General features: G+C 44.6%; 1 protein-coding gene and 1 long non-coding RNA gene across 5 annotated transcripts in view; both read left to right on the top strand.

The window, feature by feature from the left end:
• RPAP1 (RNA polymerase II associated protein 1) overlaps positions 1-26,257 on the top strand; it is a 44,365-nt gene extending 18,108 nt beyond the window's left edge. For 3 of the 4 annotated variants that reach the window (XM_053383166.1, XM_053383177.1, XM_053383183.1), the window contains 18 exons: positions 2,170-2,285; positions 3,304-3,402; positions 4,120-4,221; positions 5,631-5,798; positions 7,203-7,397; positions 7,570-7,704; positions 7,898-8,077; positions 8,870-9,027; positions 10,261-10,440; positions 15,073-15,274; positions 17,241-17,350; positions 18,414-18,609; positions 19,486-19,635; positions 20,486-20,628; positions 21,949-22,753; positions 23,522-23,698; positions 24,607-24,663; positions 25,843-26,257. In XM_053383166.1, the coding sequence (XP_053239141.1) occupies positions 2,170-2,285; positions 3,304-3,402; positions 4,120-4,221; positions 5,631-5,798; positions 7,203-7,397; positions 7,570-7,704; positions 7,898-8,077; positions 8,870-9,027; positions 10,261-10,440; positions 15,073-15,274; positions 17,241-17,350; positions 18,414-18,609; positions 19,486-19,635; positions 20,486-20,628; positions 21,949-22,753; positions 23,522-23,698; positions 24,607-24,663; positions 25,843-25,998 (3,329 nt within the window). In that variant the 3' untranslated portion in view covers positions 25,999-26,257. Of the gene's footprint in view, positions 1-2,169; positions 2,286-3,303; positions 3,403-4,119; positions 4,222-5,630; positions 5,799-7,202; positions 7,398-7,569; positions 7,705-7,897; positions 8,078-8,869; positions 9,028-10,260; positions 10,441-15,072; positions 15,275-17,240; positions 17,351-18,413; positions 18,610-19,485; positions 19,636-20,485; positions 20,629-21,948; positions 22,754-23,521; positions 23,699-24,606; positions 24,664-25,842 lie in introns of those variants that run through there. The other variant, XM_053383190.1, reaches the window with a different exon arrangement.
• Positions 1-27,016, top strand: part of LOC128411174 (uncharacterized) — a 165,888-nt gene extending 138,872 nt beyond the window's left edge. Inside the window, exon 2 of the long non-coding RNA XR_008329710.1 lies at positions 26,550-27,016. This is a non-coding gene — a long non-coding RNA (uncharacterized LOC128411174). The remainder of the gene's footprint in view (positions 1-26,549) is intronic.
• Positions 27,017-27,150: the final 134 nt, after the last annotated feature.

The raw sequence follows: 27,150 nt of genomic DNA, 5'->3' as shown, positions 1-27,150 counted from the left end.
TATTGCCCAGTGTTGCTTCACATGCAGACGATCCCAGGTTTCATTCCTGGCTGTCTTGTCAGGTAAAAAAGGCTTGCAAGCAATTGAAAACACTCTCTGTCTCAGACCCTGGAGAACTACAGCCGCTTAGAATAGACAGGTAACTGATGAGGTGAGTAAAAATGAGCCAAAGTTTGGGCTCAAATGACAGACTAAACACTAAACTGAAGTTAAGCAGGAGCTAAGGCTTCTGATCTCCTTGTAGCTGCACTTTAACACAGGATGGGGAAGCTTGCAAGCCTGAATTGATATCTGCACCCTCTTCCTCCCAAGGGCTAGTAATATTTTAGCCACACAGCAAATAGTGTAATAGGTTATTACACTTGCCCAAGGACCTCTTCAACCAGACTTCCTCTTGCGCAAGTTCCACAGCACTCTATGCCATGCGTCCCAGAAGACGTAATGGTGCATGTGAGGGAGCCTGGCAAAAGCCTCTGTAATCTTCTCCAGTTAATGTATGTAGGAGGCATTTCTCTGCAACACCCTCCTCCTACTCTGCTTTATGCTGTCATGGTGCCGATGAATCTGTGGCTGAATCTGAGTACCAGAGAGCCAGAACTTTAGCAGATGCAGTGATTTGGCTTGGTGGGGGCTGTGCTTGTAAAACAGTGTGCAGGGGAGAGCCAAGATGCAGGAAATGGCACTATAGGCTGACTATATGTTGCACGCCCAATTCTGAAAAACAAAACATAAGCTTGGAAAGGTTCAGATCACATTCACCATCCGGGCTGCCAGGTTGTGTTTCTCTAAAGGGGTTTCTCATCAGTTCAACAATCTGCTGATAACCCTAGAATACATAACAGTCTTCCCCCCACTGTTGACAAGATTGCAATGCTAGTGTCTGGTGGTACACATTACTAATTTGATTCAGATCATGGTTTAACCCGCCTTCTCCATTTAGTGATTAATGGAGAGGGGAAAAACAAATACCAGAAGACTCTTCTGCTTCTTCCTGCTTCACACCCACCCCACTGGTGTGTTTGTTCTTCATTCCAGCATTTCTTGAAAAACTATAAAATGAATGTACAATGGTACTTTGGGTTACAGGCGCTTCAGGTTACAGACTCTGCTAACCCAGAAATAGTACCTCGGGTTAAGAACTTTGCTTCAGGATGAGGACAGAAATCGTGCTCTGGTGGGGCGGCGGCAATGGGAGGCCCCATTAGCTAAAGTGGTGCTTCAGGTTAAGAACAGTTTCAGGTTAAGAACGGACTCTATTTCTGGGTTAGCGGAGTCTGTAACCTGAAGCGTATGTAACCCGAGGTACCACTGTAGTCCAAAGATAAGCAATAGGTAATGGTTGAAAATAAGCTGTTACTGTAATTTTACTAGAGCTTTGTTTAACTTGATTTGGATGCTTACTCCATTACTAATTGTAAGCCCCATTGTCCTAGAACAACATTCCAGAGTTAACTCAGTAGATTTATCTCAAGAGGTTGTCAAGGTGCTAATTGTTCCTTCCATTGCTGCCTAGTCTATAATGCTAAATAATTGATCTTCTTGGTGTTCCAACCATTAAAAAACTTATTGGCTATGCTCAGAGTCTCCTATTCAGTTGTTGCTGCAGAGCCAAAATGTATAATTAGTTGATTTTTCCCCCTTTCAATTTCTCTCTGGCTCTTTGTGAAGACCCAGAATTCTAAACATTATCGCTCGTGAGACGGCAATAATGGAGCCCTCTGAACTTGCCTTTCAGGACTCTTACTTTCCAATATTATCGGTTTTCTCTCCTCAGTATCTTTATTTTGAGACCCTTTTCTTAGGGTTGTTGGAGTGCAGTTTAAATCATTAGCCTCATGTTATTCTGTGCTCTTGATTTTCTAATCTGATTGTATTCACTCCACATCCAAGTTGATATTCAGCTCATCTTCATTTCATCTGCAAATTTTATTAACGGCGCCATCCACTTTCCTTCTCCAGATCTTATGGAAGATTAAACTGTTGGTGGACCTTTGATGTTTATGTATCGATGATGAGTCAGTCTCTGAGCTTTTTTTCCTTCCCCTTGTAGTGTCATGAAAGCAGTATTTGATGCACTTCTTCAGAGCCGCAAATGTTGACAATGAAAGTGATGCATGCTCTGCTTTCACGCTCAAGAATAACAATGTCTGCCTTTGCCTTTCCCAAAAGGTGGTGACCTTCCAGTGAAGCCTCAGAAAGAGTGGCTCCACATGGACACTGTGGAGTTAGAGAAGCTGCAGTGGTTGAAGGACCTCCCTGAACCTCGGCAGAAGAAAACCAAAAAGGTCAGGAGAATAAAACACAGTCCCTTCTTTCTTGCTTTCAGATTAACTTCCCCCTAGAAAATTGGTAGGTAACCTTTTTCAGCCTGAGGGCTGCCTTCCTTTATGGGAACCTTCGGGGGGGGCGGGGGGCAGGCTGCATCCCAGTAGGGGGCAGAAGCAAAAGAGCAATGGGTGTGACTCTTGCCTTGGTAACAGTAGATTACACTCCAGCCATGAAAAAGCTGTTTCTACTCCCACCCACCACCCACTTTCCATCCTCCTTCCAAGCAAGCAAGCAAGAGGCATTATCTCAGTTTAAGGAGACACTCTAGCCAAGCAGAAGCTCTCAAGGAGGGTGTGGCCTGGGAGAGGCTATTTGGCCTACAGAGAATCCCAAAGGCCAGACAGCAGTGTTTGAAATCGCCCAGGCACCAGGTGCAGGTTCAGTTGTGACCATGTGAAGATGTCTTGTCATCAGGTTTGGCAACTAACATCTCCACCATCTGGCTGGTGTACAGTAGCAGTTTCTGCTGCCCCCCACCCCCAATATCCCAGCATCAAAAGACACTGCTGCGTGGCAGCCGGCTGACTGATCTGTGGAGATGTCTTGTCACTGTTTAATCCTGTATTGTTTTATTTGATGTTTTAATGTGTTGGAAACTGTTCTGAGACATTTTTTCTTTAAAATATAAAGCGATATAGAGATGATGATGATGATAATAATTTCACTGTAAAAGAAAATGGCACCTAGACAGTCCATTGTGGTGGCCGTAACCTAGGTTCAAGGTGTCATTTGGTGGTTATTTTATATCTATGAGTTTCTAACCCTACCAGACAGAGAGACCTGGAGGACCACATTTGGTCCCTAGGCCGGAGGTCCCCTTCCCTAGAACATGTTGTCAGCAAAAAATGGTAAAAGTTGGCTTGGGTAGTTAAGAGATTTAGATCCTACTAAGTGTGAGCAGCTAAATTGGTAGAATAGCTGAATGACGCAGTAGGCAATAAGGGTTATAATTTTATTTGTTTCTTTCTCCAATAGGCAATGCAGGCACGCTTCAATCTGAAGGGAGAACTTATTCCCCCAGATAAAGACCTCCCCACACATCTGGGCCTACACCACCACGGAGAGGAAGCAGAAGTAAGGGGAGAACAGCCTTGAACGCAAGAACATGCTTGTGATCTCATTGCATGTTTGACTCTCTTTCCTGTCTTTCCTTCTTAGGTAGTCCTAGGCTAGGTGGTCTGACCATTAATGATTCTCAGTTGAAGGCCTCTAAAGTACTTTCATGCTTTCAAAAATGGAAGTAGCAGAGAATTAATAACTGTGAAATAAGATTGCTACTCGGAGCAAGATTTCTTTTTCTCATCACATACGAGGATGGGAAATTCCCTCACCCTCCTCTTGAGTAGCAGTAACTTATTGAACTGTAGATCCCAGACTATTGGATAGTGTAGTGTAGCATTCCAATGAGTGTTTCTTCTGGGAAGGCTCAGTTTTTGGTGTTTTGCTTAGAGCCTAATGGAGCTTTATAAAAAAGGGTGACTCCTACTATAACCTTCATCAGGTTGGTGCTCAGCGACCTTGGAATATTTCCCCATGCTTGCTTTGTAGCGTTTGATGTGTCTTGCATGCTTGACTCATCTAAAGCTTAGCACAGGAACCTTGTTGCCCCTGCTCTCTGCATGTATTGCACTATTACCTCGATTGTGTGGTGCGATTGGCAGAGGACAGTCCTGTTGACTTCCTTGCTTCTTTCAGAGTCTGTTCAGGTGAAAGGATGATGTCTCTTCAGTAGTATGTAACGTAACACAATGATAGATACCCTAATGTCTGGATGTTTTATTTTTATGCTAGAGGGCTGGCTACTCGCTCCAAGAGCTCTTCCACTTGTCTCGCAGCCAGGTCATTCAGCAAAGGACTCTGGCTTTGCAGGTGCTTGGTCACATTGTCCAGAAGGTGAGTTAACCTTTGTAGGGGTGACAAGAGAGAAACGGGGTGGCCAGGTTTCTTCTGATGCCGCAAAAACTATTTCCACATATACCAAATCACCAATGTGCTTTTTGGTTTCTGATCTTGTTCACCTTTTAATTGGCCCTAGGGAATCTCTAAATTAAGACAGTTTGGTGACATGCAAGTACATCCACAGGGTTTGATCTGAAGTGGTCATTTTTGCAAAGTTGAAGAATGACCACGGTGCACCAACAGAAAGCTTCCTGTTGTGACAGTTCTTATTAGATGGGTCAGTGATCAAAACAGCCTTCCCCAGCCTGACACCTCCAGATGTTGCTGTAAGACTGACCACTAGCTGTGCTGCCTGGACCTGATGGAAGTTGGAGTTTAGCAGCAAAGCTGGAGGGAGTCAGCCCGGGGAAGGCCGTATTAAAACATTTTTTAAGGTTCCTACCTCCTTAATGAGTAAATAAAACATTATTTGGATCTCTCCATATATTTGGTGACTAGACTGAAATCTTACTAGTCTTCTGATGCTGTTATCATGTTATTATCTAACCAGAAAGGTTCGAGTGATGTTCTTTTGCACATTTACCTGGGAACAAGCACCACTATCCACCTAGTGTGGATTGTTTCTGAATTAACATGCATAGGAATTGGCTCTCAGTTAAGGGAAACAAAAGGCAGCTAGCAGTTTAATTCACTAGCGACTGCCAAATCTGCTAATGGTGAAGTTTCAGAAAAATCTGCCGCATTGTATTAATTTGTGGTTTAGTTGAATACGTTGGCTATTGGGAACAGCCAAATTAGGCTCTTAAGTGCTTTAAAGCAACGAGAAAAGGTTATGAAGTCTGGCAGAAATTGGCCATAATTGTATATTGATATAAGCCAGAATCTACAGATCTTGGCTGGCTTAGTCCCCACTGGTAGACCATCATTGTTTGTGGAATGCATAGAGGATGTGCGGGTGGGAGTGGAGGGGCCTGATTTCATTATTGTGCTTTGGAAGCACTCGCAAGGCCTCCAAAGCACAGGGCAAACGTCAGAGACAAGAGAGATGACTGCACCTTGGCAGAATTCCAAGGGAAGAACATTCCCCCTCGAGGCCAGAGATGCAGCTGCCCATGGTGTATTTAGTGATCTCATTTGTGGAGCCCTAGGGAGAAACTCAGTTGCCTTAGAGCTGTGTGCATTTTGCCAGAGGATAAGAATGCAAAAGATATCAATCTTCATCATAAAAAAAAGAAAATGTCATGATTTGAAGTGGAAGAAGTGGAATGGATTTGCTTCCATCAGTTTCCAGTCTAAGGACTTCTGGGAAAGCGTCCCTGTGCAACATTGGTGGCTGCCTTCTAAAAACAACAACTCTCTTTCTCTTTTTAACCTGACTTTGTCGTTGTGGTGTGTGTTTTCAGGCCAAGGCAGGGGAGTTTGCCTCCTCGCTGAAAGGAAGTGTCCTGCGTGTGCTGCTTGACGCTGGTTTCCTCTTTTTGCTCCGCTTCTCCTTGGATGACCCAGTGGATAATGTCGTTGCAGCCACTGTCCACGCCCTCCATGCGCTGCTTGTCTCTCCAGATGATGAGGTGTCTGTCTGTAGAACCCAAGAATCCATGTAAAATAGTTTTGAGTGTTGGTATCAGTAGGGGTAGATCTCCGTGTTATTAAGGGCTTCTGCCCCCTTCCGCTCAGTGGTGGGGCAGCTGCTTTGCATGCAGAAGGTCCCAGGTTCAATCTCCAGGCAGGGCTGGGAAACACTCTTGTCTGAAATCATGCAGAGCCACTCCCAAGTGTGGCCACATCTCCTTGTAATGTGCCATACAACAGGTGGATGGTGCCAGAGACAGAAAGTGGATAGAGCAATTGATGTGGCTCTTAGCTTTGTGTCAGCAGACCACATTCCAACGATCCACACATTTTTCTCCAATTTTGCTATCCAGGCAAGCAAGGGGCATTATCATAGTTGAAGGACACATTCCAGCCAGGCAAAAAGCATTTAAGGAGAGTATGGAACAGGGCTGATGAGGGGTAAGACCTAGGGGCTGAGTTCCAAGGGCCAGAAAGAGAGGCATGGAGAGCTACATTTGGCCCCTGAGCTTGAGGCTCCCATCCTCTGGTGAGAGGCACTACTGAGTTAGATGGACCAGTGTCCCGACTCTGCATGAGGCAGCTCCCTCCTTGTGCGTTAAATGGATCCTTTGTGTTTTCTGTTTCAAGAAGAAGCCCTTCTGTTTCTGGAAGAACAATTCTGGGTCCATGCCTTTAGAACTTATTGTGAATATTTGTTTGTTTTTTATAGTTTATTATTATATTCATGTCCTACCTTTAATCCAAGAAGCTGAAGGTGGTTCACACACTTCTCTCCCATTCATTTTATCCTCTTCATTTTATCCTCACAGCCGCCCTGTGAGGTAGGGTAGGCTGAGGGGCAGTGACTGGCTAAGTGGGGATTTGAACTCTGGTATGTGGGTGGCGCTGTGGGTTAAACCACAGAGCCTAGGACTTGCCGATCAGAAGGTCAGCGGTTCAAATCTCTGCGACGGGGTGAGCTCCTGTTGCTCGGTCCCTGCTTCTGCCAACCTAGCAGTTCGAAAGCACGTCAAAGTGCAAGTAGATAAATAGGTACCGCTCCAGCGGGAAGGTAAACGGTGTTTCTGTGCGCTGCTCTGGTTCGCCTGAAGTGGCTTAGTCATGCTGGCCACATGACTCGGAAGCTGTACGCCAGATCCCTCGGCCAATAAAGCGAGATGAGCGCCGCAACCCCAGAGTCAGCCATGACTGGACCTAATGGTCAGGGGACCCTTTACCTTTACCTTCTCAAGTCCCAGTTCTGCCTCTCAGACCATTTATTCCGGTACTGCCTCTGGGAGGACTCTTTCCAAGCCTTGCTATCGAAGATGCCTAGGATTTGACATGAGAGCATCCTCTCCTGCTCCTTTTTCGACAGCTGTTCAGCAAGAACTAGCTTCTTGTTTTTCATTTCCTTGCAGGAGTATCTGGACAAGACATTTTCATGGTACCAGGGTATCACTGTCTACCCTTTTATCCCGAACGAGGGCGAAGAGGAGGAGATGGAGGAGGAAGATGAGAATGAGGGACAAGCTCCAACCCAGAAGGCACCGGGGAAAAGACCAAAGGATGAAAACAAACCAGATCCAGAAGTGGCACAATATGATGCCATAAAGGTAAAACCTCTAGTCACTTCCAGAACATTGTCAATAAAGCAGTATCTGTGTAAAAAACACACACAAAAAACATACATAATCTGTTACAGATTCATAGGCTGAAGTGGAAGTTTGCTGAGCCATAATTGGGGCTTTTGTATTAGACTTACAAAATCTTATTATTATCTCCAAGGGACTGCTAAAGACCAAGATTCTTCAGCGCATGAGATACATTCTGGAAGTAATGCGACCTGTGCCTTTGGTAGTCCTGGAGAGTCTAGACATCCTAACGCGCATAGGAAGGCACTCTACTGAAGCATGCAGTCGGGTAGGTACCTGTGTGTGTGTTCTCTGGGTCAGAGAAGATGCCAGTTGAGGTGGAAGAATAGAGATCATTTGGGAATATTTCAGATTCCTTTGATATACTTGGCCAGATGGTAAACTTTTTTACATTGCTGCACTGACAAATAAGTGGCTTTGTGCTGCTCTTAAATATTCTCTCTTAAATGTCTGTTTTGCAGATTCTGGATTGCCCTCGCCTGGTTGAGATGGTCATCAGAGAATTCCTCCCCACCCAGTGGAATCCAAAAGTAGCTGAACCTGGGCAGTTGCTCACAAGCCTGCATGGAGTTCCATGCGCCACTGCCATGAAGCTAATGAGAGTCTTGGCATCTGGAGGGAGGAATGTGGCTGCCAGGCTGGTAAGGGCCTCTCCACTTAAGCTATTTAAACTGGGGGGCAGAAGTTCAAAAGATGGTTGAGACAAAAAGAAGAAGAAGCCTGGTTACTGAGCTGCCTGAGAAACAGTTTCTATCCAAATGCAATTTTGGTTTTAAACGCAGTGTAAGGTAGTCTTTATGTGAGTATATTATATTCAATTATAGGGTATCAGAGTTTTTAGGGGCTATCCAGGCTGGGATAGCTGGGATAGCAGGCTTGTGGGTGGTGGCACCTGCCCTGTGGAACGCCCTCCCACCAGATGTCAAAGAGAAAAATAACTAGCAAACTTTTAGAAGACATCTGAAGGCAGCCCTGTTTAGGGAAGTTTTTAATGTTTCATAGGTTATTGTATTTTAGTGTTCTGTTGGAAGCCGCCCAGAGTGGTTGGGGAAACCCAGCCAGATGGGTGGGGTATAAATAAATGGCCGCCGCCACACCAAGCCATCTGCTATTGGGTATGAGACCGGCTGACTCACTCCCAATGATCCATCTTGCCTAGCACGCTTCCCATAGCAACCAACCAGTTGCACGCAGAAAGTCCACAAGTAAGGGATGCTAGCAACTGGTGTTCCGCAGTTCAGTGCATGTGATTGTGGATTTAACCATCATGGTCACCAGCCATTGACAGTTCTATCCCTAATGGACTTGCCCAATCCCATTTTAAAGCCCTCTCCTCCAGTGGCTATCATTAGGTGTTCCTCCTTGGATGTCCGTATGGGTTACTCTCCCCTAAGGTCCTGCATCTTACTCTGCTGTCTGCTTATTATTCACAGCTTAATAAGTTCGAACTGAAGAGTCGGCTGGGTCGCTTCGTAGCTGAAGATCCCAAAGACCTTCCCCTGAGGATAGAGGAAGCCATAAGGATGAACACTGAAGCTTTCCGCTTGTGGGCTGTGGCCACCGGCTACGGTCAGGCCTGTGATCTCTTTGGGTGTGTTTTCAGAATAAGGCACATCTTCTGGGGTTTCTCCCTACCTGCCAAAAAAGAAAAACCCTTGCCCAGCTGCAGCATAGGAAACCTCTGGTCACCATCACCATCACTGTGGTTGAGTTTGGTGCAATTGCACTGGCAGAGCCAGTTTTAGTGTGAACCATAGTGATGGCTCACCATAGTGGTTGATCTGCCATTCCCTTCTCCACCTGCGTATTGCATTCTTTCTTTTGCAGTAGGCAGGAGATGAAGGAGCTTGCATAAACTGCAGCAGCGACTTGGCAGGAGAGAGGTATATCTCTCCCATGTCATCAAGAACATTAGAAGGCCACATGTGAGAAGATCAATAGGGTTTTTTTGCCCCTATTAATCTCTAAACCAGGATGGCTAACAAGCGGGAAAAACACACCAATCCACACAGTTACCAGGGAAGTCAGTTTGACAAGAATATAGGAAGCAAATAATGACTGTCTCTGAAATGGTCTCTTAGCCTCCTTTTCTGCAACATCCCCTGAATGAAGGAGGTTGGAATTGAGGTGAGGTATCTGTGGGCTCAGTCACTGGGCTTGTTAGCGAGGCCCGTATCTGAGGCTTGCAAATTTGAGGCCGCTCATTAGCAGGGAGAGGTGTTGATGCCTCTGGGCCAGCAGAAAATCCAGTTCTCCAGACTGGTTTTCACAAACCAGAATGGGTCCACTTTGTAATGGTTATATATGCTCAAATGCTAGTTTTGTATCAGTGAGTAACACTAGGTGCAGCTGATCATTGCCACAAGAACTGATCCCTAAACAGCTGTATTCAAACCAGCAACCAAAGTAAATGGGTAATGAATGATACTCTTTCCTGCAAAGTTGCCTTGTTTTACATCTTCAAATTTTGGCATATAGGCTGTTCTGCCTGCCATGACCATGTAAGATGTTAATTCTCTTATCTTTACTGAGAAAGATGTTAACAATGTAAGTAAGGTTGAAATGATGTCTTTCGGTTGCATAGGAAAATCCTCATTTCTGTTCAAGCTTTAACTTTTCCTGCTTTTAAAAAATGAACTTTTGGTTCATTTTATCAAACGCTTTGAGAAGCAGAAAGCCTTTTCTCTGCAGAATATAGGTCAGTCACAAAGTCTTATGGGATTTTGGATTGTGCTGGGAGTAAACAAATTATTTGTAACAATGAGTCAATGTCCTGTGATTTCCGCCCCCCCACCCCACCCCATACATTTTCTCCAATTTACAGGGATCTCTATCCTGTGCTAATGAAGATGGTCCCATCCCTGGCTCAATTGGCTGGCAGTTTTCAGGAGAACAACTCTCTATTTGAACTTTCTGTCCAGCGAGCTACAGCCATGGTGACTCTGCTTACTCAAGTGACACAGACGGCCAGTTGCAGGGCAGAACTGCAAGCCCAGCTTAGCAGGTATCGCCACCTTCTCTTGCCAGTCGTGTGTGTGTGTGTGTGTGTGTGTGTTTTCTAAAAAGGCACGTTCTGCAGTAGCAACATGAGTTTGCATCACTCAGTGGAGTGCTTTTTTATTATTTCTTTACTTGTAAAGGTTTTTGTTTGAATTTTTAAACCATATGTCAAGGCAGATTACAATATTATAAACAATATGCAAGTAATAATAGTTAAAGGAGAGAAGAAATAGCAGGTATAATGCTCTAAACTAAAACATGAGGGAGATGATGAATTAACAACTTAGTAACATAAGTTACAATCACACCAAAGGTCCATCTAGTCCAGCATCTCAAGCAAAAGCCTATGGGAAACTCGCAAGTAAGACCAGAGGGTATTGGCCCTCTCCTGCTGTTCCCTAGATGCCAGTCATGGCTTCTGTTAGGATCCTGAAATGTCCTCTTTTTTGTCCAGTGCCCCTTTTTATAATTTTTACTAAATTTTTCCAAATTACATTTCAAAAGATTCATTTAGACAACCTTAAATCAGTGACTTCCCTGCTTCTCTTTCCTTGGTTCATTTTGCATACCACACATCCCTGCATATTTTACATGAACTAAACCATTCAGTAATCCATTATTACATCCATCAAAACACTGTTGAATTTATCTTAGTGCTACCAGCGTTTTTAAGTGAACACAATTTTCACCCATATATTCAGTAAACATTTTCCAGTCTTCCTTAAATGTATGTTCTTCTTGTTCTCTTATTCTCTATGTTAAATCTACATGCTGTGCGTATTCCATCAGTTTAAGTTGCTATTCTTCTTTGCTTGGGACCTCGCTTGTTTTCTGTTTTTGGACTAGCAAAACATGGGCCACAGTAGTAGCATACATCTTTTTTGACACCTGGGAATTTCCCTCTGAATTATCCCCGACAGAAAGGACTCTGGGGTTTTTTGGGAAAAGGTACTTTAAACCATTTTTTTAAAATTCATTGTATATCATTTCCCAATACTTTTACCCTTTTACAAGTCCACTTTTTTGTCCAGTGCTCTGGTGTGAATCCTCATGCCAGAACACTGGAGCAGAAGGCACTTTGGTGTGTCCCTGTTGACGAGTGCCAGAGCACCTTCTGGTCTGGCGCTCTGGGACTACCCTGCACACGATCGCCAGAGCACCGGACTGGAAAGTGCTCCCCTCCTGACATCCTGATTTGGGGGACAAAATATTGGTGTGGAAGTGGTATACAGCAGCCATTGATTTTAAAAAGCCTGCCCAAAAAAGAACAGCCTTCACAGAGGCCATCAAATGGTCATACGCTGCCTTTCATTTGTCGGGGGACCTTGCATGCAGGGTTCCCATCAGATTCCAGTTCATACATTGAGCAGACTCAGCTCTGTGTAGCTTCAGCGAGGTTGCTGCGTTATCTGCTTGAAAACCATTCCCTGCCTGTATATGTGGATGTTTTTCCTCCACATAATGGCCTCTGTACTGTGGGCTGCTACATTCCAGCAATGCAAAAGTCAGAGGTAAACTTGCCCGTACCCGGCAAGCAAGAGGTGTTATCCCAGATCAAAGAGACCTTCTACCCAGGCAGAAGCATTTGCAAAGCCACAAGATAAACCATCCACAATATCAGGTTCTTTCAAAAGGGTAACTGAGCGAGGGAATGGGTTTGTGAGCGCAACCTTATTATTTGCCTTTATTCTTGTTTTTAGAGAAGTTTCATTTTGAACGAGAGCTGTAGCACTCCTGCTTCTAAGAATCGAGGGTGCCATCACATGTCAGCTTTCTGCAATGCCCAAATAACACTTGCCACTAAATGTAGGGTTTGTTGAAATTCTGCCGTTAAGTGCTTCCTTACAAAGAGAAACTAGCAATTAGTGAATTGGCTCTCTCTGAAATACAGGTGAATCAATGTCTCTGGTTTTTCTTTCAAATGGGCCGTGCAGGATTCTCATCACTTGTTTTGGGAAAGTGGCACTTGAAGTGCAGAAAAGGATTTTAAATGATGGGGGGGGTGGGAGCCAGTTACCTTCCAAATGATGGGGTGGGTGGGGAAGAGAACAGGCTATTGTTTACAAAGCAGCTTTCCTAAATTATATCATATGCAGCCTGACATAGCCACATGCTTGTGGTTCTGGTGTGAGATTATTATAGGCTTTTAAAACATAAGATGGCTGTTGAATATGTACAGATAAATAATAAATCCTGGGCCCTTTTATGAGAAGCAAAGTGAAGATAATTTACCCATTCTTTTGTGTACAAAAATGAGTGAACACCACCACCATTGTTGGAAAATCGTTTTCGGGCTTTAAATGTGAAAAATATGGATGTTTTAATTTTTTTGTACTTAAGAGCTGTCTCTGTGTCCTGCTTGACATGGTCACTTTAAAAGCAGAATACAGACAAAGGGAGTCTAGGTGTAGGGTTAATTTACCGGAGGCTGTTTGCCTTTGAAAACTTTTGAGAGAGTACAACACATAACCAAACATGATGGAAGCTTCCTGGAGACAAAAAAATTGCTGTTCTGTGGCTGAAAGTGGTATTGAAGTTTCTGTCCTTTTCATAACAGCTTTTCTGTGCACGACTGGTGATGAGAATTGTGACAGAGCTTCTCTGGCTTTCTATAGTTGTGAGGAAGGTATTTATGAGGGTGGTGGTGGTGTTACCTCAGTAAAAACTGATCACTTTGGCAAGTAAGGTTGTGACCATCAATGTTCTTTCAGCCTAGCAGTCTTGTCAGATTAATTGCCCTTCAAAGAGGAGTTCTAGTCTTCCCTGTGTGTGTCCTGCTTTAGTCCCCTATTTTTGTATCTCTTTTTCTTCCATTTCCCTCTTCGTAGGATGAATGGGAGGAAATAATTAGACTTTGCTGAAGAGCAGTTGATTGTGGTATTCCCTAGGAATCCACTGCTGAGTCCAGCAAAGCCCGAGGTTTGTTCGTGCTGCAGCAGTGGAGGTTGACAGTGAATTTGATTGAGAAGATAATCATTTGGGTGGGTGTAAATAAATACCTGGCTCAGTGAAAGAGGTTGCTCTGATGAGAGAGAGTGACAGGGGTGAGGGTGGAAGCACTTTGAAGGAAAGCATATGGGACTGGTAGGCTGCAGGGGCAAACCAACGAAAAAACACTTTGCTAGAGGCGTAATGTGTCCAGCATCGGAGAAAAGTGCTGTTTCAGTATGAGTGCCGTTCTGTGCGAATTCGGCTTGTGTCCTGCATCTGGCAAATGGAACTCTCATCGGTGCAGACATAATGGGTTGAATCCCATTGTTTTCCAAATGGGTTGAATCCCACTGTTCTCTTTTGCTTGTGGAGGGGCTTTAAAACTATTATGTGCCTCTGCTAGTGGAAGAGGAAGGGAGGTGACTTTTGCCAATTTCCCTTTGCAGCCCCCTGCACCCTCAGTAAATCTGCTCCAGAAGGTTGGGGAACTTTCTAGAACAGAATGGAAGGTGATGGAAGCCTGCTGGGGTTATCAATGAAAATTAACCCCTGCTTCTGTTTGTGGTAACACCATCTGGATCAAAAGCTTTTCTGCGAGCTGAAGGGACACCTTTAGATTGAGTCCAAGAATTATCAGTCACATGAGTTTCTGTAATTAGGAATCAAGTGGTATCTGTGCATGTGTGAAGCGGCTCTTAATCTTTGATCAGCCAAGGGCCTTGACCATTTCCTGTCTTAAATTAAAACAATAAATGAATGAATGAATTTTTATTCTGCTTGTTTCGCAGTCTCTTGGCAGCTTGCAAAACATCAGTGAAAATATTACAGATGGCACAAAATTGACAGATATTAAAACTGCAACCTGATGAATCCTCTCCAGCCAAACAATTGCTGAAACCTTGCTTAGAAATAACACATTCTTGTTTCTTTTGCTCCCCTGTTTCCCCTCTCTCAATTACTTGGAACAAGGTCATTTCAATTCTCATCCATAAGTGGAGCTTATGACTGTAATGTTGCTTTCCCCATTTGTACTAATACACTGAGTGGTGTGTTGTTGTTGTTGTTTGGTTATACTTACTCTCTGGTTTTCATTTATAGTGCTGTTATTGTTAGTTGCCCGGAAGACTTATCTGATATTCAGCTTAGTTTTACTGAGAGGAGACCCACTGAAATGAATGATCATGATTAAGATAGGTTCACTCATTTTAGTAGGTCTTCTCTGATTAAACAGTTATTGGGTGGCATGTAAATATTGTTAGAGTTCAAATCCCCATTAACCCATGTAGTTTACTGGGTGACAGGGGTCCTGTCTTCACCTCTCAGCTAACCTACCTGCCAGGGTTGTGAAGATACAATGGGGGGGCAGGGGGGGCACCATGTATGCAGTGTTGACTCCTTGGGATATAAGTGTAGTAATAATTTAATAATAGATAAGATTAGGACAAGGCACCAGTTCAGCTTGCTTGTGAAGCCATCTAGTTGTAGACTAGATATAAACGATAGTCTCATGAGTAAAGTTTGTTCATTTATTTCATTTAGAATATCTACCACTTCTCAACAAAGCATTAAATAGTGAAACTGGACAACAATGAAAGCATCCTAAAACATGTCCCACAGTCACCGAATCTTTTAGGCTGGTCAGTCACTTGGCATTAGCAGTTGGAGTCTCACCTCTCCCCTTCATGGTTTCTCTTTTCTGTTTCAGGAGTGATGCAGAAGGCGGTGGCCAGATTCCACCTCCGCCAGTCACCTGGAGTCAGGTATCGGGCTTCAGGCCCATCATTGAAATGCAACTGAAAGGGTGCCTTGAACAAATAACCCAGCTGGAGATCTGGCAGGCACTGCAGCCCCTCACAACAGCTTATGTCCTTTACATGGCAGCCTATTACAGTCACTGCAATCAGCAGGTGAGGCCTGTGAAAACCAAAGAAGTGTCTCTTGCAACTGTCTGTTGGGTTGATGCCTTATTCCCCAGTGCAACTATCTGTCCAGACAAGGCTTGGAATGTAGTCAAGGGAAGGAAGTTCAGTTGTCTTAACTGAAATGATACAGGTGCCTGTCTTCTGGGTTCCTTTGTAAATTCAGGTGAACCTTGCAGCTGGTTTCAGTGTCTTTCAGTCTTATAATTTGCCAAGCATGGTACCCTCCATATGTTGCTGGACCACAGTTCCCATCATTCCTGGCCACTGGACATCCTGGCTGGGGCTTATGGGAGTTGGAGTCCAACAACATCTGGAGGCCCTACCTTGGCTAACCTGGTTTTACTAGGATGACTCTGGACAGGATCAGCTTAATAAATCTCTTCCCCCGTTCATGGGGAGAGTGTCAAAAGCATCAGAAACTTTCCAAATCAAGTGGAAAAGATTTAGGAGTAGTTTTCAGCCCCTGTTGAAATGACCTTCAGGAGCTTTTTTGAAGCAACTACCAGTCAAAAATTCTTTATGAAATCACCAAGCAAATGAAAGTAATTTTGTTACTGATTATACTTTGATTGTTTGAGGCCTGACCATAACCGGAGCCACATATGCATTCTGTAGCTGCATTCACACATGACAGTAACCCATTGCTTGTCCAACAAGCCATGAGTTGACTCACCAACAAGCAAACAAGTCATGGGCTGTTTTTCCAGAACTTGATTTATTTTCCAGCTGTTCTTGTGTAATACTTTTATAGCTTGGTGAGCATCTGGGGTGGGATGGCCAGACGCAGCTCCTTGGTTTGGACATGACACTAAACCATAGTCTAACAAGCTGTGGTTCATAAGCTTCACTTTTATTCATTCATTTTATGTTCTTAGTTTATGCGGGGGGGGGGGATTACGAGTCTCCTTCTACATATCAAGTCTCAAAGGAATTTACAAACCATAAAAACAACTAAAAATAGTTTTAGAAACCGTACAAAAAGCAAATAAAGATATGTGTTTGTTCTGTATTGTTTTCAAATTTGTTGCCAGAAAACAAATCATGGGTAGTCTTCAAACAAGCCATTGTTAACCTAAAGAAACTATGGATTAGCATTACGTGTGAACCAGGCTTGTGTCTGAGCACTTTTTCCATTCATCCAAAGCTTATCTAGAGCAGGAGGAGTACAGTGTGCATCTCTGTATTCCTCTGTTTTGTTTGATGTCACCCTTACAGCACAGGAAAGGAGGAAAAGCTCCTGTTTGGAAGGAGACAGTGGTAGTCAACTGTAGAGCATGAACAGGAAAGAACAATTTCCTCCTTGCCAGTTGTTCAATATATTTTGACACCCTTGACCCAGTTCTAATTCCATACAGAAAAGTAGTGATTGATCTCTATATCTTGCAAGGAGCTGAATTAAAGAGTCCTGGATTTGCAAGGGCCTGTAAGGAGACTCTTCAGCTGTCCCACTTGAAGCATTAGGGCAGTTACACCAGCCCAGGAGTTCCCAAACTCTGGTCCATGGACCAGCAGTGGTTGCAAGCTTCATTCAGGTGGACAATGGCAGATCTCTTTTGATACAATTATAAACCTTGCAGCATCTAGCACATTCAACATACAATTGCTACAACAGGTAGAATAATTATTAAGTGATCTGCCAAGATGTCCTGCAATTTTCCTGTGAGGCAGGGAAAGAGACAATGAGTTTGAGAACCACCCTTCTTGCTGTCCTCTTGCCTTGTACTCAAGTTCTTTAATAAAACATCCCTAGGCGAATATGTTTGGAGGCATTGACCATACATAATAAATCACTGTCCTGGACAATGTCATGAGGCAAAATCATGTGCCTGCAGCATCTTGAATTTAAAAAGGAAGGAAATCAATAGGTCTGACTCATGCACTGTATATGTTGTTGGCTTAATTTCAGAGTTTTCACAAAAACGCCTTTTTCCTCCCGTTTCCCCCCTCACAGCCATCAGTAAACCCCATTGACTCCTTAGAGGAAGTGGAGCATCTGACATCAGCGCTGCTGCTGCCTCTCCTCAGCCAGCCAGTCATGCAGAACCTCTGGGAAATGCTCAGGTAAAACCTGTGCCCACGTCTGTTGCTGCTGCAGCAAGCCAACAAGCAGCAGTGGTGCTGTGCTGTCATTCTTTGGGCAGCTGAAACAGTTCTGCTGGATGGACAGGGCTGTGTGTCTTCTTTCCTTCTGCCCCTGTCCCTATTTGTCTTTTGATCTTGCTCGTAAAGTCAGAGTAAATTATGCAACGTGGGCATACATTAAACTGCATCATTTACACGGGTCACAGAATCCTGCTTTGTGGCACAGAATATTAGTTTACCTTGGTGCAGAGGGTTCTTTATTCTTGCCAGTCTGGTGTAGTGGTTAAGAGCGGTAGACTTGTAATCTGGGGAACCGGGTTCGCGTCCCCGCTCCTCCACATGCATCTGATGGGTGACCTTGGGCTAGTCACACTTCTCTGAAGTCTCTCAGCCCCACTCACCTCACAGAGTGTTTGTTGTGGGGGAGGAAGGGAAAGGGGAATGTTAGCTGATTTGAGACTCCTTCGGGTAGTGATAAAGCGGGGTATCAAATCCAAACTCTTCTTCTTCTTGCCAGGGTGTTACTTAATGGCCAGATCAAGGTGCGTGCTGGTGTTGGCAAAAGATCATGTGCAAAGTTAGGCACCTGCATACCTCTGGAGCGCTTGCTTCCAGATAATGAGGGCAAGTTTGTCTGCTCTTCAAGAGGATAGCATTGCACTGTACGTTCAGGATTGTGCTTTCTGCAGCCACCTTTATGGCAAAGCTGAAGAAGCCAAGGAATGAAGGAGTCTGTTCACAGGGCCACTCTGGGAGTGGTCTGTGGTGGTAGAGTCCCACTTTGTCCGACAAACCTAGCACATGAAACAAATCCCCAATTGGCCCTGGGCTGGTCAGCAGAACCCACAGAACAGCATGTGGGGTCAAGTGGGGAATGCTTGCCTTGATGTTACTATTGTCTTAGCATACCATTGAATTTCTCTCTTTAGCTGGCAACACTTTAATCACATGGATTTATTTTTTAATAAGTTGCTTTTTTCTCAGTAGTCATTGCCTTCTGAAGTATAACCTCTCTCTCTCTCTCTCTCTCTTTTCCACACAGGCCGTGCTCTGCTGTGTGCAATCCTTTAACCTGTTCTCCAGCGCCAGAATCTCTCCCCAGCATCGTTTCTCTGAGCTGCACTGGGGGCAAACCCCCAATGAGCCTTGCAGGCTCTAAATCGCCTTTCCCTTTCCTTACTGCCTTCCTGGTGCTTGTTGATAGCATCATCACCGTACACAAAGGGCTGGTTGGCAAGGTGAGCCCTCCTGGTGTTTTGTTCTGCTGTTCTTCAAGCCATTTCTGCTAGAGACATGCTCTGTTCCAAAAAAGATAACAGAGGACACTTCCTGCATCTGAGAAGAAAGTGTAAACAGGACACTGTAACAGTGTTCCATTTATGTGTTTCAGGCAACCAGATGCAATAAAGCCAGGAGTTGGTTGAGCGAGCCCTGAAAGCCTAACCCTTGGGCATATGAGAGCCTGAAGTCTAGCCTTTAGGCATATAAACCCTCTTCAGGTTTTATAAAATTATAAGCATGTAGGAGGCATGAGGCTATGTGAACCACATGCAAAAACACACCCCGACTTGGCAAATTCTGTAGATGGTTTATAAGCGTGCTTGTGTACAAGCCTCCCTCCAATCTTGAACCCCAGTTGGAAACCAACCCTTACGAGGAATGGTTGAGGGAACTGAAGGAGCTGGGTATGTTTAGCTAGAAGAAGACAAGACTGAGAGATGACATAATAGCAATCTTCAAATATCTGAAGGGCTGTCACATGGAAGATGGAGCAAGCTTGTTTTCTCCTTCTGCAGATGGGTTGTTAAAAGTCTGAAAAGCCCCGGAGCAGGTAAAATTGACAGACTTGGTAAGAAAGAAGGAGCAGTAACCATAAATGATTACTTTTCCAGACAAATGGGCTCTTTTCCTATGTCTCTTAAAATGTGAATATAGCATGCATTGTTCTCTCCAGGGAAACCATCAGTTTTCAATTATCCCAGCAGACAATGAGAAGGATGTTGTAGTAGCTGAGCATATGAATGGCATTTCTATATGACAGAAAAAAACTAGCTAAAGGAGTCTATCACCCTCTAGATTCAGGTAACTGACATTACCTTTTTTTTTTAACACAGTATGTCTCCATACTGGACGTGAAGGGTGTGACAGACTATCTGCTGCAGAGCTGGACTGCTGACCCGCCTTCTATAACTCCTTCCTCTGCTTGGCTCTTGAGCCATGAATACCACTTTCAATATTACGTGCTTTCACTGGCTCAGAAAATGGTAAGCTCTTTGCATCCATCTTCACTTCTGGTTTGCTTAGCCCACCCATCACCAGCCTAGAGCCCTCGAGATGTGTTTTACTACAGCACATGCTGGTTGTGACCGATGGGAGTTGTAGTCCAAAACATCTGAGGAACACCAGTGTGGCTTTGCCCATGTACTTATTACAGAACCTTCTGGGGAGGGGGCATGGTGAATGAGGCCGTGGTTCCTCAATAGAATTTGGCACCTACTGATTCACTTTGCAATGTTCCCCACTCTCCATTCCCCACCTTTGATAATGAAATGGACAAAAGAAGCCAATAGGTGTTTTTCCCTCACCTCCCATCCCAATTTGCCACCCATAAAGAAAACATACTGCATTATCTTAGCAGTCTGCAGAGACCTAAAGCTGTCTGCTTCTACTCCCACCCACTCCCTTGCCACCCAAACATGAGCAGGAGACTCTATCTGAAGGGACTTATGGGTTGTGGGAAAGTTGGGGGTTGTGCCGTGTGTATTCATTCACCATAAGGTGAAACTGGCTGAAAATCTGAGTGATCTACTGTGTAAAGCCCAGATTTTGGCCAACCGAAGTATCTGCCTTAACTTGTCTCCCACCACGTTGCATAAACACCATGCAAAGTTGCACTGTGTTGCACTGATTCGCAGACTTCATGGTGAAAAGCCAATGTGTAGGAGGATATCTTCTGAGGTTGTTCATCAGTATAAAAAAACCGCCTACTCTTGCAGGCATAGAACATCTCCCTTTATTCCTGCCCCTGCCCTGTGTCATATCATGACCCGTATATCTGTATCAATGTGCATGGCTGCAACATTTTCACATGCTGGATTTTTGTTTCCTGTGCAGGCAGGTACTTGTCCGGATTACAGCCAGCATGCTTCACTCCATCACTGCGTTGCCATGGCATTGTTAAGCCGTTTGTTGCCAGGCAGTGAGCACCTGGCTCATGAACTCCTATTGGGCCTTGTTTTCAATGCAAAACTGATTCCGTAAGTTCCACTCCCTCTTTCCACCTCTTCCCCATCGCTCCCCTTGAGTAACCCTTCCAAAGATGAGGATGTGGAGAAACTGTTTTGGAAAAAAGGAAAGAGAGATTTACAGAGCTTTAGTTTCAGTAACCTACTGGGGAGCCTGTTCTAGGTTTCCTTGCAGTGGGAGTTGAAGACATAAAACGAGTCTTGCTGGATGTTACTAAAAGTGTGTCTAGATCATAAGCAGATGCTTATGACAAGCAGGACACAACTATCTTATCATTCTGTTCCTCTTTGATCCCCAACAATTGATATTCCGAGGCACACCGTCTCTGATCCTGGAGATAATATATAGCCAGCATGACTAATACTTGTGCTGTCTACATAGCTGAAGAAACATTCTGATGCAGCTCCATGGCCCTGAAGGACAAAGGGTGACTTCTTGCTCTTCTCTGCACCAGCTGTGAAGCCTTTTAAATCTCCATGCCATCTTTATTGCTTTTCCACTTGTAACTTTTGCTGTGCAAAAAGTTGGAGGTTATGTGGCAATTTTTAAAAATTGACTTCTTCGATGTTGATGGTGATATATTCTTAACATAAACAGTGCAAAGTGGGTTAAGCCATGAGAGATTTGCCGAGGCCTAAGAAGGTGACCTAGTCCACAAACGTGGCACTTTTGGCACTGCACTCCACAAGAGTCAGTCTGAAAGCTGAAAATGGGCGTTAGGAATTGCCATGTGTTCAAACCATTTCCCTTTCAATATATTCCTCATCCCAAAAATAAGTTATTAAATTTCACTACGTTGAGGCTGCTTATAGTCATGAGAAAAGGAATTGAATGTTTGAATCTCCTTGGAAACGGTTGGTGGCCTCTGCATACATGGACTTCAACTCCCATCATCCCTGGCCATTGGTTGGCTGTGGTTGCTGGGAGTTAGAGTCCAGCAACATCAAGATGGGGAAAGGTGCTGTAAGATATGATAATGAGTGCTACACACTCAGAGGTCCTTTCTACATACAGGAATCCCTTTTATACCCCTTTCTGAGCTGCCCTAGCTATTCCCGGAGGTGCATGTATTCTAGTAATCTTATCTCTGTTCTGTTCCAGCTAGGCACTTCTTACATACTTATAAGCAGCACCTGCCACACTGTAGAATATATTTCCTTAGGGCAGCACCCTGGAGTCACGCTGCATCTTTGTTTGTGAAAATGTAGATCATAAGACTGTTGGGGATTACTCTTGTGCTGTAGGAAATAGATAAGCAAATAACAAATACTGCATTAATCAAGAAAGCATTGGCATTCATCACCTGTCTCCCCCCTCTCTCTTTTGTACAGGGAAGGCAAATCAGGGGGGCCAGAAGCTGCTGATTTCTCAGACCTCCTGCACCTGAGCTCAAAGGCGAAGCCAGCACAGCCAGGCTCAGCAGCTGCTGTTCCTCCCCTCCCTAGTCGTGGTGCCTTACTGGAGGAAGCATACCAGCATCTCCCACTGATCCAGGCCTGCTACCTCTCTCACTTTGCTTACTTGGAGCCCGCCCTTGTTCGTTCCAGAGATGTTTACCAAGGACGAACACACTTAATCCAATCCATGATTCTTCCTGAGGTCAAAGGGCCAATCCTGCCTTCTGATTGGCCGTTCCTTCCTCTCATCAACCTCTATAACAGTGTGACTGGTGCAGAAACCCGGTGGGCTGGGCTGAGTTCTCTCCCACTGGATCTTGTGCGCACAGTGACTCAGAACCTGCAGTGGGTCCTCTTGCTGGAGACTTGGAGAGCCAGGGTCCTTCAGGGCATCTCTGCGGCAGCCAAACTTGCAAGGCTTATGTGTGTCTTCCTCACAGGCAGCGACTTGTTCCTGGAAGGGCCTGTCCATTGCTACACAGCTGCTCTACTCTCCCTCTACTGCCAGCCCAAAGTCCTGGATTCCTTGAACTTGGATGCTCCCCTCCCTGGCTTAGCTTCTTTCCATGACCTCTACATCAACCTCCTTGAACAGTTTGAAGGAGTCTCCTTTGGAGACCCACTCTTTGGCATCTTCGTGCTTCTTCCTCTGCAGAGGCGGTTTAGTGTGCAGCTAAGGATGGCTGTCTTTGGAGAGCATGTGAGCACCTTGAGGGCACTGGGAGTTCCACTCCAGCAGGTAGGTCTCCCCAAGATAAGGTCGGTTTGTTTTGGGGTAGGGGTGGACCTTGGGGGGTGGGAAGCAAGCTCAAGAAAGCCCTGCTGGATCAGACTGAAGGCCCATTTAGTCCAGCATCTTGTTCTCCCTGTGGCCAACAAGATGTCTATGAAAACCCCACAAACAGCACATGAGCATAGCAGAACTCTCTACTTGTAATCCCCAGCAAAGCTGTCATGAGCAGTAGCCATTGATAACACTTTATGAATGTGTCTAACCCCCTTATAAATCCATCCACGTTGGTGGTCCTCACTACATCTTTGGGTTTAGCTATGTGCTGCATGTTTAGCTATGTGCTGCGTGAATAAGTACTGTATTTTTCGCTCTATAAGACGCACCAGACCACAAAACGCATCTATTTGACCATTATGCTCATTTGCCTTCAGTAGCAGTAAAGCTCTGCTGGATGAAATATTAATTGCCTCTGGTCTATTTTTTTGGAAATCCTGCAATGTGTTTAAGTTTTTACTCTGCTAACTATAAGATGGAATCTGCTCTGGATCAATATTGAGTAGAATTGCATGAGACAGTCATATGTCTGTTCCATCCTATCTTGCGTGCCTGAACAAATGCATGAAGAGTCCACAGTTAAATTTTACACACTCTTCATGTACAATTATTAGTGTTTGTGTGTGTGTGTGTTTCAGTTTTTTCTTCTATAAAATATACTTTTTTAAAAACATAAAGTACATATTTTTGAGTGGTGTTGCTTTCTTGGTTTTGTTGCAGTTTCCTGTGTCTCTGGAGCAATACCTTTCCCCTGCTGAAGACAACCTGAACCTCCTTCGGCAGTACTTCCAGACCTTGGTCACAGGGACCTTGCGACAGAACTGGTGCCCTGTACTTTATGTGGTTGCTGTGGCCCATGTCAACAGCTTCATTTTCTCACAGGATGGCACCACACAGGTATGCGATCACCTTTTAAAGTCTGGCCCTGGTGCATCCTGTTCTTCTACCAAGCTGGTTGTGTGATGCACACAGTTCCTCCCTGTTATGTTTTGATGCTCTGTCTCAGTTGGTTGTGTGAAAAACCCGTCAGCTGTTAGGAGGGAGGATCTGGATGAATGCCTTGTCCTGGGCTGTCAGTGCGGACCTGGGATTTTTAGAGATAACAAAAATAGCCTGTGGCATTGTTGTTGGGTTGCCTTTTGAAGACAATATGGAAATTTCCATTTGTCCAGAGTGCTCCACTGCTGCCCTCCGGCTCGTAGGAGAAGCGTGTGAGCTGCTTCACACTTTGTTTTTGAGAAATGCTTTAATTCCCTGCTCAAGAGATTGAATCCTGTTGCCTTTGCTGCACATTCCTGCTGGGAACAGGGCACCCAGCCAATGCAGGATTAAATCCCCTCCTCCTGACCACCAGCTGATGTCAACCGTGATGTCAGCTGATGGGTGAGCAGTTGTAGTTTGGGGAAAATGGTCTCCTGGACCAAACTAGAACCTCTGGTGGTTCAAGGTTGGCCCACATGCTAAGCCATGCTTTGGCTTAGAGTGAAGTGTGAGCCAGACCACTGAATCCTCACTAGGCCTATCAGGCCACTTGCCATGCATGCCAGCAGAAAGCTGATTTGCCAAGAAACTTAATTCAGAAAGAGCAGACCAAGAAACAAGAAGTATCTGCATGGGTTCTTCTGAGCACACTAAACTCTTGAAGAAAAGGTTTCTATATAGGATATACAGATTTTGGCTTTTGTATGTTCATTGTTGCCTGTGATGGCCAACAATTCCCTTGGGGATTCTGAAGAGCTGGATTCCTTTCTTTTAGAAAAGCAACTGTAAGTTTAACTTTTATTTTATTGGTACTTTTACCTCAGGAGGCTGATGTGGCCCGAAAAAGCATGCTCCAGAGGACCTGGCTCTTGGCTGATGAGGTAGGCACCCTGCAGCTGGCTCTCAAAACCAGTCCTCGTAATACTACAAAAGAGAGTTTTGTGGAGTGATGAATTTTCACAGTGCTCTATGGGTTGTTTGGCTGAGACACATTAGTTCAGCCCATTGGCTCACTGCAAACAATCGCTCTGGTTTCTCTCCTGAGTCTTCTTGCGCAGCAGCACAAAGTACACATCATTTCCATAGGAATGGAGGGATGTTGATCATGCAAACTGTTGAACACCCTTCTTACAATCGCAGTTTAGCATTAAAATGCCCAACTAAGAAGCAAGCCCCGATTCTATATGGTATGTGACAGAGCACATTTTATTGTGTGGCCAGTTGGGTAATTTTCTGAAAGGCAGGCTGTTGGGTGAGGAATATTTCTGCACTGGAGCAGTTAAATGGAGGAAGTTCAAACCTAACCTCAGCCACCAATTCACTAGAGACTTAGGCAATCCGCTAAATGTGATTGGGAGATTCAGCAAGCACTATTGTAAGCTGATAGCTAGGAATCTTGTTTCCCCTTCATAACAAGCATTAAAACTTACAGCACAGTTCAAACAATAACTCTGTTTGCAGCTGAAGTACCAGCAACCTAATACTGACGCGCAGTGTAAATTAATAATGTAGAGTTTTTAACTGAAAGAATAAGAACTTTACTGAGTTAAAATAAACTTCTTCATAAACAACATGGTTCAAAACAGTTTGACTGAGATTACGTACTGACTCTGCTCACAACTGAGGCAGACTGACTCTGACTGAAATCTTACAGAGAACACAGAGAGAAAATGGCTGCTAAGTCACATGTCAGAGTGACTCAACAGTTAGCAGTTAGGCCTGAATAACTTTAGTAGGCCCAAATGATTGTGCAGTCCCAGCACTTCCCAGCCTGCTTTGCTGCTTCTGCTCTCATGTGTCTTTGTCACATGACAAATACTGCAGGCGTTGCAGCAGTATTAAGGTGCAAATTTCCACAAAACAGATGTGCTAATAGTATGAACATCAAGTGTTTGGGCTGCAGCATCTGAGTGACTACTGCTTAGTTCCCTTGTGCTCCTTATGCTTTCCCCATAAGAGAAAAAGCATAGCCTGGAATGGCCCATATCTCCAGGGTTTGAGCCATATTGGGGAAACTGCTTTTCTTTCATTCACCCTCTGCTTCCTCCTACACTCTTCAGGTACTCAAGCGACATCTTCTCTACTATAAATTGCCAAATAAAGAGAGCCGGGTGGGCTTTGACCTTTATGAGCAGCTTCCCACCATTCGTCTGAAATACCTGAACACCGTGACCAAGAAGCAGCCCAAGGAGGAGCCATTCGCATCAGATTTGTAGAGAAGAACCTCAGCAGCTGACAGTGGCAGGGGCAGCAGTGCTAAGACTGGAGAGGAGGTCGGGCACCCTCCTGGTCTCTTGCCTTGCCTGAGGAGCGCAACAGGAAGGGATCTGCACTGTTGGCCTGGCTTGGCCTTGGCATAGTTTCTGTGAAAGCGGCTTGACTCTTCATGATGGAAGAAATTGGACAAGCAAGTGTTTCTGCCAAGATGAAAGACAAATGATTTTAGGAAAAAAATAAAAGGTGATGCAAATATGAGATGCTGGTAGGATTATTGGCATCTTTTACTAGAAGACAGAAAGGCTTAATTTTCTCGTAGCACGTGGTGAAATGTACAGTGGTACCTCAGGTTACATACGCTTCAGGTTACAGACTCCGCTAACCCAGAAGTATTGCCTCGGGTTAAGAACTTTCTTCAGGATGAGAACAGAAATCGTGCTCCGGCGGTGCATCGGCAGCAGCAGGCGGCCCCATTAGCTAAAGTGGTGCTTCAGGTTAAGAACAGTTTCAGGTTAAGAACGGACCTCCAGAACGAAGTTCTTAACCCAAGTTACCACTGTACCTGGAATGTTAAGTCTTATGGTTTGGCTGGAAGGCTGTAATGCAGCACTGGATTTAGGGTGGAGCGGGTGGTTCCTCTGCACAGGGTGCTGAGCCGAGGGGGTGCAAAATCGAGAAGATTCATAATTGAGAAGATTCATTTGGGGATGCCAAAATTTTGGCCTCTTACAGGGCACCGAAAGATTACCAAAGTCTGTCCCTGCTGCAATGACTGGGGTAGAAATATCTGGGAAAAGTGGGAACTGATTCACCAGAAATGTTCATGGGATAGTGATTTGAACAAGCTGTTAAGTCCTGCAGCTGTTCTGCGCCTGACACATCTTGGGAAATGACATTAGACGTTTCCATCTCTGTGCAAAGCCACCTGTTCCCTCCACCCCCGATCTCTCTGCATTAGCTGTTTTTCTCTCTGTTTTTCTAACCATATTATATTTAATAAAGTTATCTTTCACATAACAGGATGTTTTGGCGGCTGCTACAACTCCCCAAAAGCAAAAGAAGAAGAATGTGGTTGGTGGAACTTAATAAATCTGAAGGCATGCTCTGGGATGCCATGTCAGGGATCTGTAGGGGACACACTGGGGCATGCA

The sequence above is a fragment of the Podarcis raffonei genome, chromosome 1 (assembly GCF_027172205.1).
Source record: "Podarcis raffonei isolate rPodRaf1 chromosome 1, rPodRaf1.pri, whole genome shotgun sequence".
In the NCBI taxonomy this organism is placed as follows: Eukaryota; Metazoa; Chordata; class Lepidosauria; order Squamata; family Lacertidae; genus Podarcis; species Podarcis raffonei.
Note: the sequence above shows the minus strand (reverse complement) of the source record. Positions and strands in the feature narration are given on the sequence as shown.